At 44.3% G+C, this 20145-nt stretch overlaps 2 protein-coding genes across 8 annotated transcripts in view; both read left to right on the top strand.

The window, feature by feature from the left end:
* Positions 1–676: 676 nt before the first annotated feature.
* On the top strand, positions 677–14264 carry ap4m1 (adaptor related protein complex 4 subunit mu 1). 4 transcript variants are annotated; one of them, XR_013844515.1, is made up of 19 exons: positions 678–750; positions 884–1109; positions 1305–1355; positions 2010–2071; positions 2393–2478; positions 2905–3011; positions 3216–3312; positions 4950–5060; positions 5363–5443; positions 6349–6411; positions 8177–8243; positions 8389–8442; positions 8972–9078; positions 9374–9465; positions 10468–10512; positions 11623–11673; positions 12283–12400; positions 13555–14086; positions 14175–14236. XR_013844515.1 is itself a non-coding variant. In XM_080014341.1 (18 exons), the coding sequence occupies exons 4-18, from the start codon at positions 2014–2016 to the stop codon at positions 13744–13746; spliced, it is 1329 nt and encodes a 442-aa protein (XP_079870467.1). In that variant the 5' UTR covers positions 677–750; positions 881–984; positions 1305–1355; positions 2010–2013; the 3' UTR covers positions 13747–14264. The 4 variants fall into 4 exon arrangements, 3 of the variants coding, with proteins under 3 accessions (XP_079870467.1, XP_079870466.1, XP_079870465.1); XM_080014341.1 differs by having other exon boundaries at positions 677–750; positions 881–984; positions 13555–14264; XM_080014340.1 differs by having other exon boundaries at positions 677–750; positions 881–1109; positions 13555–14264.
* Positions 14265–15086: 822 nt separating this feature from the next.
* The window catches only part of arrb2a (arrestin, beta 2a), a 28579-nt gene continuing 23520 nt past the window's right edge, over positions 15087–20145 (top strand). For all 4 annotated transcript variants that reach the window (XM_080013350.1, XM_080013349.1, XM_080013348.1 and 1 more), the window contains exon 1: positions 15087–15317. In XM_080013350.1, coding sequence (XP_079869476.1) covers positions 15292–15317 — 26 coding nt within the window. In that variant the 5' untranslated portion in view covers positions 15087–15291. The remainder of the gene's footprint in view (positions 15318–20145) is intronic.

Raw genomic sequence — 20145 nt, 5'->3', positions numbered from 1 at the left:
TCCTTTTGCAATCACATTTCTCGCCTTCCGCTGAAGGAGTACTATTAGTAGTAGTATCAACCCACACATGGTGATTCTCAACTTGACTGTACACTGAGCTCATCCCTTACTTGCTCCCATTTTAACCCTTTCATATCCAGGTGGTACGCTGACCCTTTCACTTTCAGATTTGATCGCAGATGTTGCATTCATCACCCCTGCTATAAATGTTCTTCTCTGCTCTTGCTGTTCCTCTGCGTCTCACACTGTCATATTCTCCGCCCTTGGGAGAATAACCACGGTTGGTAACCACGGATTCCCCAAGTCGCTGCCAGTGGCTGCACAGCTTGGGGAACACGCCTTTTGTGCGGGTTAGGGCAGAGCACCCGCACCCTGTCCCCAGGCACAAAGGCACGACGGCTGCCGCGGGTGGCAGTAGTACACCACACCTTAGCTGTCAACCGCTTGAAAACGCGGAGAAGAAGAAGAAGAAGAAGCACAAGAAGAAGAACAAGAAGAAGAACAACAACAACAACAACAACAACAAGAACAACAACAAGAACAACAACATCAACAACAACAACAACAACATCTTGGAGGGATAAAGCTTGTCATTCTTATGTGTGATTCACACTCCGGAGCAGAAGGTGGCGGTAATGCACCAATTAGCTGGACGCCAACTGCCGTAAAACAAGAAGAAGAAGAAGAACAACAACAACATTAGCCGAGCGCGGCGGGAATAGCTGCTCAATAATCAGTATCAACGCAAGAGTAATAACTTATTATTATTATTATTATTATTATTATTATTATTATTATTATTATTGAATTGACAGGACTGTAGGAAGTATTAGAACTCATCAGTAGTTATATGTATATACTTGTTTACATGTATTCCCAGCAGCTCCGACAGCAGCCGCCTGCGTCACTCCAGGCTCGGAGCGCGAGTCTTCACAGCTGACGTCACAGATACGACTCCCGTCGTTCGCTCTCGTTCTACGTCAGGTGAGTGACGAGTGAGCCCCGAGTCTGGCACTTGTACCCGGGAGACTCCAACCCAGGCGTCAAACGAACCCAATCACGGAACATTTCAGCTGCGAACAAAGTGTGAGAGAGCGTCTGTTTTCATGGTGCGTCCCGCCTCCTCTGAAGGGTTAGGCTGTTTTTAACACACACACACACACACACACACACCACTTAGAACCAGGTATATAACACCTGTACTAATAGCAGTCAGACCTGAGCTCGATTAGAATTCGATGTCTGTATTGCATTTCAAGCTCTCTTTCTGATTTGGAAAACCTTTATTCTATTCGTGGAAACAGGAACAAGGTGGATTATACTCGATTTCTTCCACGCTGACCACATAAAACCAGGTATATTTAAAAAAAACTACTGTACTTATTGTTGTCAAACCATGACTAGATTATCAAATGGGTTTATTTTTCTGCAACATTATTATGGACATATTGGTCTGTTTTTTTTCTACAGTTTCTACGTGCTTGAAAAGTACTTGGGTACAAACAACCTGGTCATGGAAAACCTTGTTATTGGAGGTTTTGTCATTCAAATCGTAACTTAATTCTAGTTTTTCATTTTTTTTTTTCCAAGAATGGCTTTTACAACATAAATTAAGACAAGAAAATGTAAATTCAAGCCAGCATGGTTGGAAATCGACACTTATAATAATTGATGAAAATTTGATTAATATATGCATCTCATATTCTATACTCTATTCTATATATCTTATTTGAATATATATACAAATATAAACAATAGACAATGCAATAAAGATTATATTATATTTTAATTAATAAAGGTAATTCAAAATGTATTTTATTTGTCCTTCAAAATGGAAAAAAAAGTGCTTAAAAATACTTGAAAGTCCTTGAATTTAATTTTGTCATGCCAGAATGAACCCTGCATTCTTGTACTTGAAAAATTTCCTGACTTACCTTGTATTTTGTTGCTTTACACCACTTCTACCGCCACGTCGTCATCTCTATTGTTACCACCTTTCTCTCTCGCAGGAGGATGATTTCACAAATCTTCATCTTGTCTTCCGAGGGCGACCACCTTATTTACAAGGATTGTATCCTCCTGGTTATACTACACCTTGCAACCTGATGCTCTTTTCATCGAGCGGCGTCGTATAGGTAGTGCAACAGTATATTAAGCCGATGAAGTCCCAGGTGGAATAAAGGGACACAAACAAGAGGAGAACGTGCAATCTCCGCCGCATGCACTGCCAGTCACATTGCTTGTATGCCCCAAAACACACAATTAATTTTGAGATAAATAAGATCAATGGACTACAGGCAAGTAATAAGAGGGGGGCGGGGCATTAACATGTTGATCAATGGTTATGTGCATTAAGATGACGTTGTAAACATCCTTAATCGGTTCACGCCAGTCCGTGGAGATGCAGGAAATGATGCTGTCAGCCTTTTCTATGAAAAGGTCACAGCGCTGACTGGGGATCAACCTCCGGTGGTCATGGTAATTAGAAATCTGTTTTGGACCACTTCATAAACTCTATGTAGAGCTGTATAGTTTTTATATCGCCTATTGTCCAAAATCATTCTTTCGAGCAGTGGTCTTTAACCGGGGTTCCGCGAACCCTAGGGGGTCGGCGGAGGCACAGCCAGGTGTCCGCCAATATTTATTTTAATGTCAAAATGATTTTAGTGAAAAATTACAAAGTTCATTTTTCATAAATAAAAATAATAATATTGAGCAGACTCCAACCAGCAAACCTAGAACAGTGGTGTTTGTTTTATTTATTCATTTCCCTTACTAGCTGAAACAGCATTTCAAGTTTGAAGACCCCTGCTTTAGAGTCATAACATCATGCCATTTTGCATATGAGAGCTTGGCACCACTGCATCCCTGATCGCTGACCATCTTATCTGTCATGTCCAACAGAGTCACAAGGATCTCCACTTTGTGCACATTAAACAGGGAGGCCTTTACTGGGTCGCCACGACAACAGCTGACTCCTCTCCATTCACGATTGTAGAGTTCCTCAACAGGTATGCAGCAACATTTTTTGACATTCATATTTTTAATCATTTTCAACAATTATATGGAAATTAACAATTCCAAATCCGATCTCAGGGTTAGGGTTAGGGTTAGGGTTAGAAAGAGGACCAATGTAGGGATGCAGGGAGATTTAGAGATACAATTTGATTTTATGCCTCCACAGTTCTCTAAACAAATTACGTTTTTCCCCTCAGGTTAACAACCCTCATAAAGGATTACTGCGGCAGCCTCTCGGAGAAGTCGGTACGGATGAACTTTGCCCTTATCTACGAACTTTTGGATGAAGTAGTGGTGAGTAGCCGCACCTTCTTCGACACAGTTTCCGAGAATATTCAAAGGAGGATGGCAAGTGAATGGGTTCGATTTTTGGAAATTTTCAATGGGCTGTGGGCGGCCATTTTGCCACACCCATGCATGGGACCCATAGAATATCAAATGACACACCAGGACTGACGAGTGTGCAAAGTTTCATGAATGTTCTGATATCTTTTCTAACAGTTCAATGCTTTGCCACGCCCACACCATGTGCTGAAAATAAAATCTTTTAATAACTTTTAATTGTGAAGGTGTCTTGTAGACACTCGGCAAGTTTAAAGCGGAGCCGATAAATCGTCTAGGAGGAGTTTGCGAAAGTGCGAAGCATAGAAAGTGCCTGAAATATCACGTCAACGGAGCCTTTTTTCGAAAATGAAATTCAACGCATTGCCACGCCCACACCGTGTGACGAAAACAAAATCTTTTTTAATTGTGAAGGGCTCTTATAGAAACTCACCAAATCCGATAGGAAGTCTAGTGATGGTACATATGTGTACCCAATTTTGTGAGTTTTCGTGAAAAAAAAAAAAAAAAAAAAGTGAATAGGTGTATTGAAATTTTCAAGAGTGCGTGGCCGGCCGTTTTGCCACGCCCATATCCATGGGACCCCTATCATATCCATGGGGGGGGCGGGACTCACGTGTGTGCAACGTTTTGTGAGTTTTTTTAAGTTTCTTAAGGCCCCCAAAAAGCTCATTCAATTTGGCTGAAGAAGAATAAACACAGCAATAACAATAGGGTCCTCGTCACACATTCTGTAAGACGAGGACCCTAAGGCCAAAACAAAAACACAAGTGTATGTATTTTCCTACTCTGGAAAACTTCTTGCATTTACACGGCGGGGGGCTTTACTCATACCAGCTCATTGAGGTGCTTGAAGTGCTTTGAATTTCGTCCTCAGAAATGTTTGTGGAATACCTTGAAAATAGCCCCGTTTTGTGCTGAAGTGCTTGAAAGGTCCTTGGAAAAAAAAAAACCCCAAAAAAACATGATCATTGAAAATCTGTGATATTCCCCCAGGTTTTCTTATTCAAATCGTTATGTAATAAGGGTTAGGCTTTTTTCAGAATCTCTTTCATGACTTAGAATAGACGCCTATATTAGTAGATGATTCATTGTGTGTGTGTGTGCGTGCGTGCGTGCGTGCGTGCGTGCGTGCGTGCGTGCGTGCGCGTGCGTAAATTGATTGGTGAACATCCGTGAAAATGAAAAAGTAGTGCTTGGAGAAGTACTTTAAAGCCCTTGATTTTAATTGAGTAACGTCAGAATGAACCCTGTACAAATACATCATGATTTATTAAATTTGCTTTGTGTGAAGTCCTTGAAAATTGAAAAAATAGTGCTTTACAAAAAGTACTTGGAAGTCTTTGAATTCCCTTTTCATAATGCTAGAATGAACCCTGTTTGTAGATGTTGAGGTGCGTTTCTACTGACTCTCACTGAAACAAAATCATTAGCTTAAATGCCTAAAATGGGTGGAAATCTTGGAAAAGTTTTGGAATACTGCTAACGGAAATGTGGAAAAAAAACCTGATATTAATACGATGGTCATAGTCAAACACTGATGTTCCTTCCTTCCTCCCTCCCTCCCTCCCTCCCTTCCTCCCCCTCAGGACTATGGCTACATCCAGACCACTTCAACTGACATCCTAAAGAACTTCATCCAGACTGAGGCCGTTTCCTCTAAGCCCTTTAGCCTCTTTGACCTCAGCAACGTGGGCTTGGTAAGTCACCCGCTACATCCAGAGATGCAGGCTGATGTGGTGTTTCTTTTTGTGATGGGTTTTTTTTTTCTGTTTTGATTCGATTCATTCACCAAGTGAAGGTAAACAAACAAAACAGATTTTTGACACGTCATCACAATCACAATTTACACATTTTTACCTCACTTAATACTTAGTAAGAGGACCTTCTGCATTAATCAATTAAACGGTCTTTAGTAACTGACTACAGCTTGTTCGGGGTGGCAGGGTTGTGGCAGCCAGTGGTTGAACTGATGTGTTTATTTATGTTTTTCTGTATTCAGTTTGGAGCAGAGACCCAGCAGAGTAAAGTCGCTCCCAGCGCTGCAGCAACCAGACCCATCATGTCCATCCGGGGGGAGCAGGTAAATCCTCATACAGATGAGATATGCGACATGTGGACCATTTATACAGGGTGTGTGTGTGCGTGCGTGCGTGCGTGCGTGCGTGCGTGTGCAGGACCATTAATACAGGGTTCTTACCAGGTCCTTGAGGAAGTGCGGCTGGCTTTGCCCCCGCAGCTTTACCAGGTCTACCCAATCAGCCTCTTCAGCGCTGATTGGTCGGACCCGGCTGGGGGAGTCTTCATATATGTTGTTTTTGTTATTGTTTTGTTTTTCAGTGGGGGCTGAGGCACATGACACGGAAGCGCCTGTGGTCCGGAGCACGACCACAACAAACAAACTCTGTTCATCCCTTTTAGTTTACTTTCCTGTTTTACCAGCGAGCCTTTGTGTTAACGTTGTGACTAAAATCCTTGCCATGTCGGTGCTCCACCGCCCAAACGACTCCATCTCCCTCCCTAAACCCGTACATGTGGGTAGAGACTCCCACAAGCCCCTTTTGTGTTGAAATGCTTGGAAAAATCATTGGGGAAAAAACATCAACCAGATTGTTGAAAACCTCTGATTTTTCCCCCTGTTTTTGTGATTCAACTCATGACAAAAAGATTCCAGAATCGCTTTTATGACAGATTATGCTAGGAAATGTCAATTTAATCCAGAATGGTTGGAAATTAACTCTTATAATAGTAGATGACAATTAGATTAATAATAGATATATAGATATACTAATATAAATAATAGAAATTAGATTGAGATTATGTTTTAATGAATGAAGGTAATGGTAAAAGTGCTTGAAAGTCTGTGAATTTCATTTTGTAATGCCAGAATGAACCCTGGGGACACCAGCATCATTATTATTACAGTTTTATTTTCTCTTGTTATCCTCTCAAACAGATAAACAGACCTTCCTCCTGTGTGTTTTTCAGGGCGGTAAGAGCGAGATATTTGTGGACGTCATCGAGAGGATGTCAGTGGTCATTGGTTCCAATGTGAGTAGGATTACTGTGGTAACCGCAGTGTGTGAGTTTGATTGCACTCCGATTGTGATTGGTACCTTGAGGTAGAAGGGTAAGATTGGTGTATTAACTGCAAGGCCTCACCAGACAACACATTATCTTACCAATCTCCATGGAGGCACCTTCAACACCTTTATTCTGTACATATGTTTTTTATCTCTCCTGGAGATTCCCACAACCAGAGTTTTACATACATTGATTTATTTGTCGCGGCATGTCACAATATCAACATTGACCGCCACCTATTGATTTTCTGTTTTTTTTTTAATGGGTAAAATCTTATGCTTATGCTGCGCAAATCACATCTGCGCACAGCTCTACAATGGAGGAAGGAGCAGGAGGGAGAGTTCTGCAGAGCTCAGCCTCTCACAAACACAAATAAGTAATTCAGTCAATATTCTCAAATATACAAACAAAATATAACAGAAAATAAAGAGTAGCACTTGACTAGGTGCAGGTGTTGCCTTGTGAAAGAGAGTCTCTGTGGTGTGGGGATGGTGTGGTTTGAGCAGCCACACCTGTCCTGGATCTAGGTGATTGGGATCAGAGTGGCTGCACACCTGTTGCTCGTTGGTTGGTCTAACGAGCAACAGGTAAAACCCCCATCCCCACACTCCCTCAGGAGAGGAGCCATTGTCACACACAGGTCCATCTGAGCCTGGGCCCCAATTACCTAGATCCAGGACAGGTGTGGCTGCTCAAACCACACCATCCCCCACACACCAGTGTCTCTCTCTCTCTCTCTTCCCCCCCCCCCCCCCCCCCCCCGCTCTGAATCTGACTCAACCGTGCATGATCATGTTTTGATTCAAACCCGGTACCAGTCACTGTGGTGCTGGTTCCTCTATGATCGTATCTACCGGACCAAATTGAAAGGCAGATTTCAGCTGCCGATTGAAATATCCGCCCTCCAGTGCTCCCAAACTGCAACATGCGCCTTCACTAAACATTATCGATTGGAGTGTGCCGCTTGAAATCCTCTGTATAACGCACAGCGCTTTCCTCCCCTGTGGGAACAGTGCAACTCAGCTTTTAACGTTTGGTTGAGAGCCAAACAGCAGCGGCGCTTGTCAATGTTGCGGGTCGTAAAAGTTTTCACTACCGATAACGTCCGGTTCATACAAACTGTCCGTTATTTCTTAACACGTTACACATCAAGTATATCTCAAGTTCAAGTTCGAGTTTTTATGAAAAGTAATTAAGGACGAATGGGTTTAGTTCAAAAATAATCTTTAAAATAGCCCCGTCCAACAGTTGGACATGTGCATTTAAAAGTTTAGAGAAGGTCAAATTAAGTTCACCGGTAAAGGTTATAGTGCATTTTAGGTTCATCCTGAAATTTCACCCGAAAGTCGAATATCCCTAACTTTTTGTGAGTAGTGTATATATACCCACACACACTTTGTATTTTAATTAACTCAATTTTCTTATTGAACGAAACAAAAAAAAGCACTGTGCGTAATGGGGACACTCTCTCAGTCACTCTATGTCTAAGGACTCGTCGACAACACATTTCTAGGAGTTCATGTCAAAGACACCAACACCTGGGTCATTTTTGTCGTCATTTTTACTTTTCACTACCCTATTATTATTGTTATTATTATTATTATTATTATTATTATTATTATTATTTAAGATTTAGATTTGTACAGGTCCACAGCAACATTGTCCTCAGTAATGGTATTACTGGTCGTTGTATAGGCATTTCCAGTGCTGTAATGTTTTTGTTCTGCCGCAGGGGGGCCTAATGAAGGCAGATGTTGAAGGGGAGATTAGAGTGAAGTGCTACATGCCCAGCTGCTCAGGTCAGTTCACAACCTCAACACTGTGATGATCTGTCTGGGAGAAATGGATGAAGATTGAATATCCAACTCCCGGTCTTCTAGTGTTCTTCGTCTCTGAAACCTTCTATTTGTCCAATCCTCCGACATGTCGCTTTGGTTTTGACAGAGATGCGTATTGGCCTCAATGAGGAGTTCAGTATCGGCAAGTCTCAGCTCAGAGGTGAGTTTGGAACAGAGCGTCCACACACACACACACACACACACACACACACACACAGACACACACACACACACGTTCTCTCCTACTCGCTTGCTCTCTTTCTCTCTCCAAAAAACCCTTGATTGCCCACTCCCATATCTAAAGTAAGACACTCTCGTGAAGAGATGTCACGCTGCTGCCCATTTGGACCAGATTTTGGTGAAAAGCCGCCCACGTTGGGTAAAACAAAGCAAGAGGCCATCAAAATAGGGGGAAAAAAAATTTGAAAAGGGAACCATGTTTTGCAAGGGAAACCATTTGGATTTTCATTTCGAGACAAAATTTGATCGACTCTCCACGAGAATTGTAGAGTAAATACGTCAATCATTTCAGACAAGTAGGTTTGATTTCTCTTCGAGTAGCCAGTTTCTAATTAGCCTCTAGTGGACACTTTTTTTTTTTTAAACGGATAAATCATTTAAAAATGTTCCCTCGCCTCTTGTCCTGACCTAACCCCTTCTTCCTCATCACGTCCCGTCTCACCCCCCAGGTTACGGGGCAGCGGTGCGGGTGGACGAATGCAGTTTCCATCAGGCTGTCAAACTGGATGAGTTTGACCAGTACAGAATCCTTAAAATCTGTCCCAGCCAAGGAGAGGTGCTTATCTCAGATTTGCACACACATACACACACACACACACACACACGCGCAAACGTGCGCACGCACGCACGCACACACACAAATGAATGCAAACGAGTGGAATCGGCAGACAAAACCACTCGTACAGATCACATTACGACGTCTTCTTCCCCTCATCCTGTTATTTTAGCAGGCAGCCTCTCGTGCAGTGCTTCTCTCTCTTTCCCTGTGTTGTCTTTTCGTTCTGCTGCTCTGTTTTCCTTCCTTCCTCTCGCTCCAATCCTGTTGTCTTTTTTCTTTTTTGCATTTGCAGCAAACTGTAATGCAGTATCAGCTATGTGATGAGCTGCCCTCGGCCCCGCCGTTCCGCCTCTTCCCCACCATAGAGCGGGACAACGGTGGCAGGTAGGCCGCTCGGCGACTCCATTGCCAGTTTTAATGTAAAGTGTCTTTGAGCATTGGGGAAAGTGCCATACAAATAAAATGTATTGTTTATTATTATTAATATTACCACTACCGTTAGAGTAAGCGCCAAATTCAAGTTTATAAATATAAGTGTAAGGTGGGGGTTGAGATCGCCTGTTGCTCCCTTTCTTAAGCGGTGAAGCACAAGCCTGGGTCTTTGTATTTAAGGTCTTTCAAATCTCTGTACGGTTCCTCCTTGTCACCTTTGTGTGATTTTATTTTATTTTTTTTTTTATTTTGCAGGGGCAGTTTCGCAGACAGGGGTTTCATCTAAATCGGGACTAAACTAATCCTAATCTGATTCATCCGGAATTTATAAATGCCTTTCTGAGACGTTTCTTAATTTAAGATTAATGAGTTCTAGACCAAGAAGTCAGAGACTAATGTAATAAAGGACTAGTCAGCTCCTTCTGTCTGGTCTTGGTGCTGGTTTTAGTCCAGATTATCCATTTTCTCTATTGTCGAGGTCGACCTGGAGGCGCAATCCAATAATCCATTAAACCTGCCTCTGGCCAGGTTTAATTTAAGACTTCACTTGAATTAAATGAGCTCCAATCTTCCTCCTGGAAATCCCTTTCTTTAAATCAAGACGAGGGCAAGTCTGAGACTATTTTAAACCATGACTGAGAAAGGCCATTTCAGTTGGTCCAGATTAAAAGTGCGATTTAGTCTCAGATTAGGCCTAATCTGTGTCTCCCAAACCACCCTTATATGTTTTAAATGAGTGAGCACTGTATATCAATGACTGTGAAGGCGATCTCTGATTGAGGTCTGTAAGATAGGTCTATAAAAGTCTAGCATTTGACTTGGGACCATTTCTAAGACTGGAAGCATTCAATAACCACATGTTAGTCGCTATCTTTTGGGTTATTAAATTGGGAGGGTAGTTTATAAGTTTGGAATCTGTTCAAAGGAATTGTACCTCTCTCTCTCTCCCTGTAGGCTGCTGATGTACCTGAAGCTACGCTGTGACCTCCCTCCAAAGAGGTCGGTCTCGCACTTTGGACAACACAACTTCGTACATTCACAGATCAAAATGTTCTGTTTTATTCCGTAAGGCGTAGCGTTTTGGAAGAAAAGTGGACAATTCTTTGTTCGAATTTTACTCGCTAGAGAATTTAAGTTATGCTCAAAGTGTGGGGGTAGTTGCAAGTCATAATTCTCCACTGGACTGTAACTTGAGCTTTGGTGCCGATTCATACCTTGTTTGGTTTTGTCTATTCGTTAATAATCCAGACATAAACAACACAGAGCGTATCCCCCTGACAGAGAGTGTTGAGACCTCAAACCCTCAAAGTGCTTATTGAATTGTGTAATGAGCCGATTGATACTTTGCAAGTCTTCGGCATGACATGGTGTATCGTGCATCATGTGCGGGTGAGTGATTAAAATGCATGACTTGTAAAGAGCTTTGAGCTGTCGTAATGATAAAACACGACATAAATGCAACTGCATCTCCATTGGAGTGATGTGAATGTACCCTCTAAAGCAGTGGTCTTCACCTGTGGTCAGCTAGGCGGTCTGCGCAGGTACTGCAGGGTGTCCACCAGGAAAAAAAGAATTATGTCAAAATTATTTTTGTGGGGGGGGGGGGGTGTAAATGTATTTTTGACAAAAACATAATATTGAGTCAACTCCAACCATTCACACTAGAACAGCAGTGCTTTTTATTTATTTTAGGGATCAGCTGAAGTTAGCACCTGCAGCCGATTCGCAGCTTCTGATATTATAATAGTCAAACTTGGACTAGATTATAATAAAAAGCCCATTTCAAACCCTATTTGACATTTATGAAACCTTTATTCTATTTGGGAAAATAAGAAAAAGGTTGGTTTCACTGTATTTTTTCCACACAGACCAGTCACCCTCCGTGACTGGTCTACGAATGGAAATAAATCAAAATTTAAAATGAAAACACACGGGAACCGTAGGCATCGAGTATAACTAGTATATAAATAGGTTAATATGCCATTAAAAATGTTATTATGGGCCAAATCGAGGGGTCCCGACTCGGTTTCTTTATCCCCCAAGGGGTCGTTGGGCTGGAAAAGGTTGAAAAGCCCTGGTCTAAAGGTCTGTTGTTGTTTCTTTCCACAGTGCTGCGATCAATGTCTCTGTGACCGTCCCCGTCCCCAAGGGATCTCTGAGGTCAGTTGGTTTGGACAAAAAAAAAAACCCCAAATAAACAAATGTGCTGCTGCTAAACCAAAACCCGCACGCTGAAATGTTTTGGCTATGTAAATGTCTTTGTATGTAAAAAAAATAAAATAAAAAATACAATCAAGTACCTATCCCTCCTCCTCTCAGTTTGATGTATTGCTCTGTCCCAGAATCCGAGCTGAGGGCGTTTCAACTGCCGCATAGTCCTCAAATTATTTGACCAATTGAAGTTGTACTCAATTAACACTCAAGCACACACTGAAGAAATTGCAGAATTGGTCACTATACATGAGATATTTGTTGTATGTGTAGTAAATCTGTGACAGGGTAACGCGTCCTTCATGAGGTGTCCTTCACTCTAAGCAGCGTCATGACCACCGCTTAACAGCACCATGTCAAGAGCGTTTTGCCAGCATAGCATGAGCTTTTTGTTTTCACCGCCTGCTGCACATGTAGTGGAAGATTTCCTGTCGGTTACTCACGGTCACTTTGACAATGTAGTTAACCCATTTGAAACCTCTAGTTATTTGCCTTTTTTTTTTCGTTCTTGACTGTTTGGACGGCCGTCGCCGCGCTCGACAACCCTCTGCCACGCAGCCTGTCCCAGGAGCTGAGCAGCCCCGACCAAAGAGCCGAGCTGAGGCCTCAGAGCAAGGCCGTCCACTGGGAGATCCCCCGCTTCCCGGGAGGGGCCCAGCTCTCTGCGCTCTTTAAGGTGAGCCGTGTGTCCGCGAAACATCTAGTCCTTCATGCTAACCGCCAAAATTGCCTTCTGAACCGCTCAAGGGAAAACTATTACGAAGTTGATTTTGGTGCGAGGACCTCCTGCTTGAAACTACTACTTGGGACCGTCTTCGTAAGCGGAAGAGAGGCAGGTTTGCCGGGTAGGTAACACCGACACAGCAGAGGCTACGTCATGCAAGGACACATCCAGCCTGTTCCCAGCCAGTCAAGGATGAAAGCATCAACCGTCAGCCCAACTGGCATCCTCATTTCTGGCGTGAAAGGGGTTCGAGCTCAAGTCTGTCGCTCACTAGTCACGTGAGACGTTTGGAGGGAGTCTTTTTAAAAGGCTACTTTTCGAAAGGCTATTTAAGGTACCTTGAGCCTGGCCCCTGCTGTACGAGATTATTTTCAAATCTTAACACGTTTGGTAAATGTGAGAGACCCCACACATAACGACATATCATGATCAATTTAACAGTTGTGTTCCTATAGTGTGTGGAGAGCAAGGATTTGCCCAAACAGCAACACGAACAGATTCCATTCACCAAGGAGGTGTGGCTACGCAAGGTTACCAGAATCCCTGCTCTGTAAACTCTCAAAAATGGAAATCTTATAGGATCAATTGTTAAAACGAAAAAATAAGGGGGTGTGGCTAGTATATATATAGTGTATATAGTGTATTTCACGGTAAGGGGGCGTGGCCATTGCGAACGCTAGTGTAGTGAATACTGACAGACTGTGGGAATGAGACTGAGAACAGAGATGAGATTTATATAGTGTATAAAGTATATATAGCGTATATAGTATATATAGTTTATATAGTATATAAAGGGTGATGAGATGGGATGCTTGGTATTGTACACAGTGTACAATACAGACTGGTCAGAGCTGGTCCTTAATCCCAATGGTTGTTAAACAGGTAGGTTGTTAAGTGAGGTAGGTGTGTGTGTGGGGATATATATGTATGGATGTGTTTATATATATACAGTATATATATATATGTGTGTGTGTTTTCTTATGTACTGTAAAAACAAAAGAAAGTTTCTCCCTTGAGATGAAATGTCCTCTTAACGTATACAACCAATGAGTACCATGTTAATGGACTCCACACTCTGTTTTCCCGTCCCCCGTTCACGTCCCCAGTTGGACGTCCCGGGCCTGAGTTCAGCCTCCATCCTGGAAGTCGGCCCGGTCGGTCTGAGCTTCGAGCTGCCCAAGTACACGTGCACGGGCCTGCAGATCCGGTTCCTCCGCCTGACGCCGGTCCAGCCCGGCCCGTCGCAGCGCTGGGTCCGCTACGTCACCCACTCAGACTCCTACACCATCAGGATTTGACGGCACAGTAAAAGCCCTGCGGAAAGAAGGGAAAGACATTTATACACCATCCACGTTGGAAGACAGTCAGAACCCTGTGAACCCTTCTTTCAGTGTCATTCGTGTGTCGGGCGACTTTCTGAGAAACCCGACGTCTAAAGCCCGGCCCGCGCGACAAGATCTTTTTCATCTCAACCGATGATGAACATGCGAGAGACCCCACACACATGACGACATATGATCACCTCAACAGTTTTGTTGCTGTGAGAGCAGCAAACAACCGTTTGCCCAAGCACCGCACCACACGCTCACAGAGTCCATTCACCAACAACCAGAGTCCTGAACGGCATTTGACGCGGAGGTGTGACTTGAGAGTAAACACGCATAATGGGCGCTGGGCGCCAACCAGCCATGCTGTTTTGTTGAACTTTTGTTTTGTTTTTTTACAGAAAATCCAAAAAGAAAAAAACAATGGATCAAGTCATGGAGACGGCGTGAAAACAGCAGCACACATCAAAACAATAGACAAAAACCTTAAAGTCATACGGTAATAGTTAAAAATAAAATGGAAATATACATAAGTTTGACATTTTTGAGGACTTCTACTTCTCCTACGCACCTGTCCCTCGGGGAGGGTTTCCCCCCCCAAACTTTATTAGCAGATAGAATCAATACAAAGGTATAGTGTGAACATCAACAACATGCTGTTTACAAGTCAGTCAATAGAGCGAAGAAAAAAAAGATAACCACAATTATCAAATGATTACAAAAAAATATATATATTAAGACGATTAAAATAAGATATCTACATGTAACTAATATTAGGGGTCATCGTGATGAATTTATAACATTTTTTAAAAAGTACATTTTCTTTTGATGTACAATCCCTTACCAACCTTGAGGGTTGAATAAGATGGTCGATGTCCAAAACACAGAATTTAATGGAACATGAACTGACTTCACCTTAACCCGCATCTGAATGAATCGAAACCCAGTTTCGAACCCAAATGTTCGCGTTGAAGGGCGAAAACATTCATTCGGGAGAAAGATTTTATTTTATTTTTTTCGTTTTGTCTGTTTCTTTGTCGACGTCCTCCCAACGACCAGGCGGGCACGCCGCGTCCCCGCCGCGTCCCCCCCGCGTCCCTCCCGCGTCCCTCCCGCGTCCCCCCCGCGTCCCCGCCGCGTCCCTCCCGCGTCCCCCCCGCGTCCCTCCCGCGTCCCCCCCGCGTCCCCGCCGCGTCCCTCCCGCGTCCCCGCCGCGTCCCCGCCGCAGCTCTTGCGCAACGCAACTGTCAACGCACGCGTAGCGCGGACACGCACGCGTTGCACTTCCTGTCTCTGCGGAAGCGCAACGGGGACGAGGCGGCGCTAACTCCAATTAGCATATTAGCTGCTTCCAGTCTGCGGTGGATCGTGCGCAGATGTGAGAGAGCGGCGCCCGTCGAGCAGCAGGGCGCGTTTTTTTTATTTTTAAATCCAAAGAAAGGCTCGGGCCGCCGCCGCCGCCCGCTCCGTTCGTTCCTTGGTATCCCCCCCCAGCCTGCCGTGGAGCCTGCCGTGGAGATGGGGGACAACAAGGCGGGCACCAGGTGAGGCTGGCCGGCTGGCTGAGCCGCGCTAACTCCCGAGCCCCGTCGCCCACTTCGCCGCCGCGATTTCGGCCGCGGACCGAGGCGCTCGCCGCTGGGCGTCAGCGCCGAACCGGGCGAAAATGCACCGGCGTCGAACGCCCGCTTCGGTTTCCCCGTTCGGCGGCTTCGACGGCGGTGACGTCGCTGGGAGGGAAGCCCCAGCAGGGTGGGGTTAGCTCGCGGCTAGCATGGCGCTAGCAGCTCCGCACGGTTTTGTTTTGAAGTGATGCGGTCGGATCGAATGCAGAGAAGGAGATAAGGAGGCTCCGCGTCTCCGCGCCGCACTCCAGTGAGAGGCTGGTCCTTCATTGTTCAGTTTCTAAATTCAATGTCCTAGATTTGACAGTGTCAGTTGTTGATGCCGAGGTGTGTTGTTTATTATTCGTTTCCAGGTTTACGACATATTGGTATTTCCTCTGTTGTGTTGTCAGTTTAGAGGTGTATTGCGTTCTGATGTTGGTTTTCTTTTCATTCGTAGTACTTAAAGAATGGTACTGCATGTTCCTCGGATGCATGTGGATCTGTCTCTAATTTTGAGGACGATCATCCCGGGGACAGGGTTGGCACGGCCGTCAAAGTTGTCGTTGGACTTTAATATTGTCCTACGGATAATTAAAATTAATATTGAATCGTCCCTTTTTTTTCGCATGTTACGACGCTGTGACAACAGTAGAGAGTAACATTACTAGTGTAGTGATGGATGCATCTTTTAATGGAGCAGATCGTACGTTTAAATGTTTTTTGGTTTTTTTGAGAAGAAGCATCATAATTCGCCGACGTTCTGGCGGTTGCACTGCGTATAAAACAACCTGCAGTATTCAGACGAATTTTTATTGTAAAAATAAACACATGGAGCTGAGCTGTGTGTGGAAAACAAGGGGGAGAAAAACAATGTGCAGCCTCAACACGTCTCCCCTGCCGCCCCTGACCCTCCCTACGAGCGCTGCCAAGTTGCGGACGGGGAACTGATAAGAGAAGATAGGAGAAGCTGTCTTTTGACATTGAGCATTTTGTTTATCGTGACCTTTCCAACGCGGCCTTGAAATTCCCTCGACGTTTGGGCGGAAACGTGGGATTGTGGAATCTTAACGATTTATTTTTTTTTAAATTTTTATTTACAGAAACATTGCCACCGGCTCCACTAATTGCAGTCAGGCGACTATATAATAACTGGCGGCTCTACCCAGAAATGCAACTGGTTTGGCTTCGTGCAGGCTGTAAATAAACCCACAGGTTGCAGCCATTTGCTTCCAACCAGCCCTGAATTCCTCCTTTCTGCGGCAGCGGGTTGACTCTCACCCGTTGTCGTATTCTATTGCTTATCGTCCCCCCTCACTGCTCCGGTCATCTCGGTTCAAAACGGTTCGTTGGGCTGGTGGTGGTGGAGGTATGGAGACGTCTCCCTCCCTCTCCCGTGTAACCAGAGGACGTCGTTCCGACGTGTGGGCAGGGCATCGGTTCCCCTGCGCGGCTCCCTTCGAATAGCCCCACTTCCACAGTCAGGCCGAACGGCTCTCAGCGCGGTCGGTAGCGGTTACGGTCGCAGTTCCGCGACGCACCGTTCGGCACGGAGGGGTTTGTGAACCGTCCCCGCTCCTGGATTTTCGGCCCCGGTGTCGGGACCGCACAGTTTGGGACCAATAGGCGCTGCGCGTCGGGCTGAATGACTTGAAGGTGCAGTGTGTAGAAGTTACGGAAGGGACTGTGCAGAAATGAACTCTAATATTCGCAAGTAAGTTTTAGTCAGTGTAGATTAACATGAAAATAAGAACCCTGGTGTTTTCGTTACCCGATAGCTTTTTAGCCTTACTTTGCTGATGTTCGTTTGTAGCCGCCGTGGTTTTATTTGATGTCATTGGGAGGGGAGGGGGATTCAGTTTGCTGCAACCCGCAACCTCACCGCTAGATGCCACTACACTCTACACGCCGCACCTTTAAGTGTGAGATGTTTCGTTTCTCGTCACGTGCACGGACGTCACATCCGAGACGTGTCACCTTTACACCCAGCGGGCCATTGTTAGAAGACTCGCTTTGTATGAGACGAGCTCGACAGCGTTTTCCTTTTTTCCACCCATTTTCACCGGTCGTGTTGTGAATATTGGAAAAAAATACACCCTTTTTTTCCAATGGTATAACATCGCTGTAACGGTAGCAAGAAGTAGCAAGAAAAAAATCGGAGAAACTCAAACAAATCAATCCTCCATTAGGAACGAGTGCAAGGACAAGATTGCGAGTCCTTATATCTATAGAAATGATAAACTGTCACATACGCATGACATAGACAAACGCCGTCGCTGACGCTTCGCGACATCGCTGTAGTTTATCTTCGGCACTTCTGGTGCTGATTCCATCTTCGCCGCCGATGGAAACGCAAACCAGAACTGAGAACAAGCTGGCCAATCGGCGCGGTAGCACTTCGGCCTCAGAACGATCGTGGGAATGGGGATAATGTAAACAAACCGCAGACTTACAGCAATCAGCCTCAATCCTTAAACCACCTGTCTAATATTGTCGGTCCCACTTGTGCCGCCGAAACATCTCTGACCAGTCCAGGCATGGACTCCACAAGACCTCTGAAGGTGTCCTGTGGTATTTGGCACCAAGACGTTAGCAGCAGAGGCTTCAAGTCCTGTTATGCCGAGTTCCGACTACATTATTCTGGCCTGATCCGACGACTTTGAAAGTCGTGTAGTGTGTCCATGGGCTTGTTGTTCCGTCACATCCCACAGATGCCTGATCAGAGTATCTGTGGGATGCGGACATGGGAGAACCGGGGAATTTGGAGGCCAACACTTTAAACTCTTTGTCATGTTCCTCAAACCATTCCTGAACAATTTTTGCAGTGTGGCAGGGCACATTATCCTGCTGAAAGAGGCGACTGCCATCAGGGAATACCGTTGCCTGGAAGGGGTGTACTTGGTCTGCACCAGTGTTTATGTAGGTGGTACATGCCAAAGTAAAATCCACCAGTGTGATGTCCAGAGCATCACACTGCCTCCACCGGCTTGCCTTCTTCCCATGGTGCATCCTGGTTCCATCTCTACCATGCACATGCATCCGTCCATCCACATGATGCAAAACAAAACATGATTCATCAGACCAGGCCACCTTCTTCCATTGTTCCATGGCCCAGTTCTGAAACTCATGTGTCCATTGTAAGCACTTTCGGTGGACAGGGGTCAGCAAGGGCACTCTGACCGGTCTGCAGCTACGCAGCAAGCTGTGATGCACTGTTCTACACCTTTCCGTCATAGCAGCATTAACTTTTTCACCACTTTGTGCTACAGCAGCTCTTCCGTGGGATCGAGCCAGACAGGCTAGACTTGGCTCCCCATGCGCATCAATGAGCCTTGAGCGTCCATCACCCTGTTGCTGGTTCACCAGTTGTCCTTCCTTGGAACACTCTTTTTTTTTTTTTTTTAGGTAGTAACCACTGCATACGGGGAACGCCCCACAAGACCTGTGGTTTTGGAGATGCTCTGACCCAGTCGTCTAGCATAACAAAGACAGATCCAGACCACGCCTTTTTTTCTGCTTCCAACACATCAACTTCAACAACTGACTGTTCACTTGCTGCCTCATATATCCCAGCCCTTGACAGGTGCCATAGTAACACGATGATCAATGTTATTCACTTCACCTGTCAGTGGTTTCAATGTTGTGGCTTATCAGTGTATATACAGGGTGCAGTAATGTTCTCTTTAGTTTTTACATATTATAGACCTGAGTCATGAAATACAAATTTCAGCGTTAGGGTTATGAGTCCATTTCGTTTTCGTCACAGTGAATCTTCTGATGTTATAAAACCCTAAACTCTACCTCTGAACCTTATACTTTCCTGTTCATAGAATCATCTAGTTATTAACCTACACTGTTTCTACCCATTACTTTCCTTTTGCGCTGGACTATATTGAAACCCTCCCAAATACAAAAATTTAGTCAAATATTTCGATACCTGCATGCTGTTATAAACTTTGAGCGTCTATTCTGCATGTCTTCCATTATATCCATGCTTTCACACAATTAGAAAAATGTGTTGCTACGCACGCCAATGTCGTAAAGCTAGTTATTTTTCATTTTTGCAAACTTGTCTGTCTTGGTGGATGTATTTGGGATGTGGATGCTTTTTGCCATGAGTAAAATCACTGGTTATACTGGGTGACTCCCAGTGATCAGCATTACAAGGCACATTTTGTAGAAGTCAGCTTTGAAGTAAAAATGAAAAGTTTAAATAATTTTGAGCACCATGATAAAGCGTCCAAAGGCAGCAGGGTTTATATATCTCATTCAGCATATGATTGGAGGAGCAGGCGGCACATTGTGCTGTAATTATGGACAGTCATTTTCTGTATCATAAAGCCTAAGAGGCCACTAAAGGAGTGGCTCAGGGTGTCTATTAAGGACAAATTTGTTTACAGTTGAAAAAGTTGATGTAACTGTCACATACATCTTAGCTAATGGTGAATATTAGTTGGTTTTGTGTCCTGGTCAGAGTACTATTATATTGTTATTGTGATCTTTTACGCTATAGTTTTTCCTTTTAGATTGTGTTTTTAAGTTTGGACAGATTGACCAACAGTTAATTTTATGAGTATGCAAAATGACAATGGACAGATTGTGATTAACTCCCGAACCATTGCTTTATTTTCAAGTAAGAATGTGCTGCGATGTACAGCAAGTTTAATATGGCCTAGTATTGCGAAAAGGGTACCGGAACACAGGGTTTTAAGCATACAAACAGTGCGCTTTACAATTAGACTGTAGATTATAGATCACTCCACAAGTA

The sequence above is a fragment of the Zeus faber genome (assembly GCF_960531495.2).
Source record: "Zeus faber genome assembly, chromosome: 14".
NCBI classification, from domain to species: Eukaryota; Metazoa; Chordata; class Actinopteri; order Zeiformes; family Zeidae; genus Zeus; species Zeus faber.
Note: the sequence above shows the minus strand (reverse complement) of the source record. Positions and strands in the feature narration are given on the sequence as shown.

Excerpts from the sequence above, each read along its gene's own strand:
- ap4m1 (XM_080014341.1), top strand. The coding sequence starts at position 2,014 with ATGATTTCACAAATCTTCATCTTGTCTTCCGAGGGCGACCACCTTATT. Across the intron at positions 2,072-2,392 it reads CCACCTTATTTACAAGGATT|TCCGTGGAGATGCAGGAAAT; the intron begins GTATCCTCCTGG and ends GGTTCACGCCAG. Across the intron at positions 5,061-5,362 it reads ACCTCAGCAACGTGGGCTTG|TTTGGAGCAGAGACCCAGCA; the intron begins GTAAGTCACCCG and ends TTCTGTATTCAG.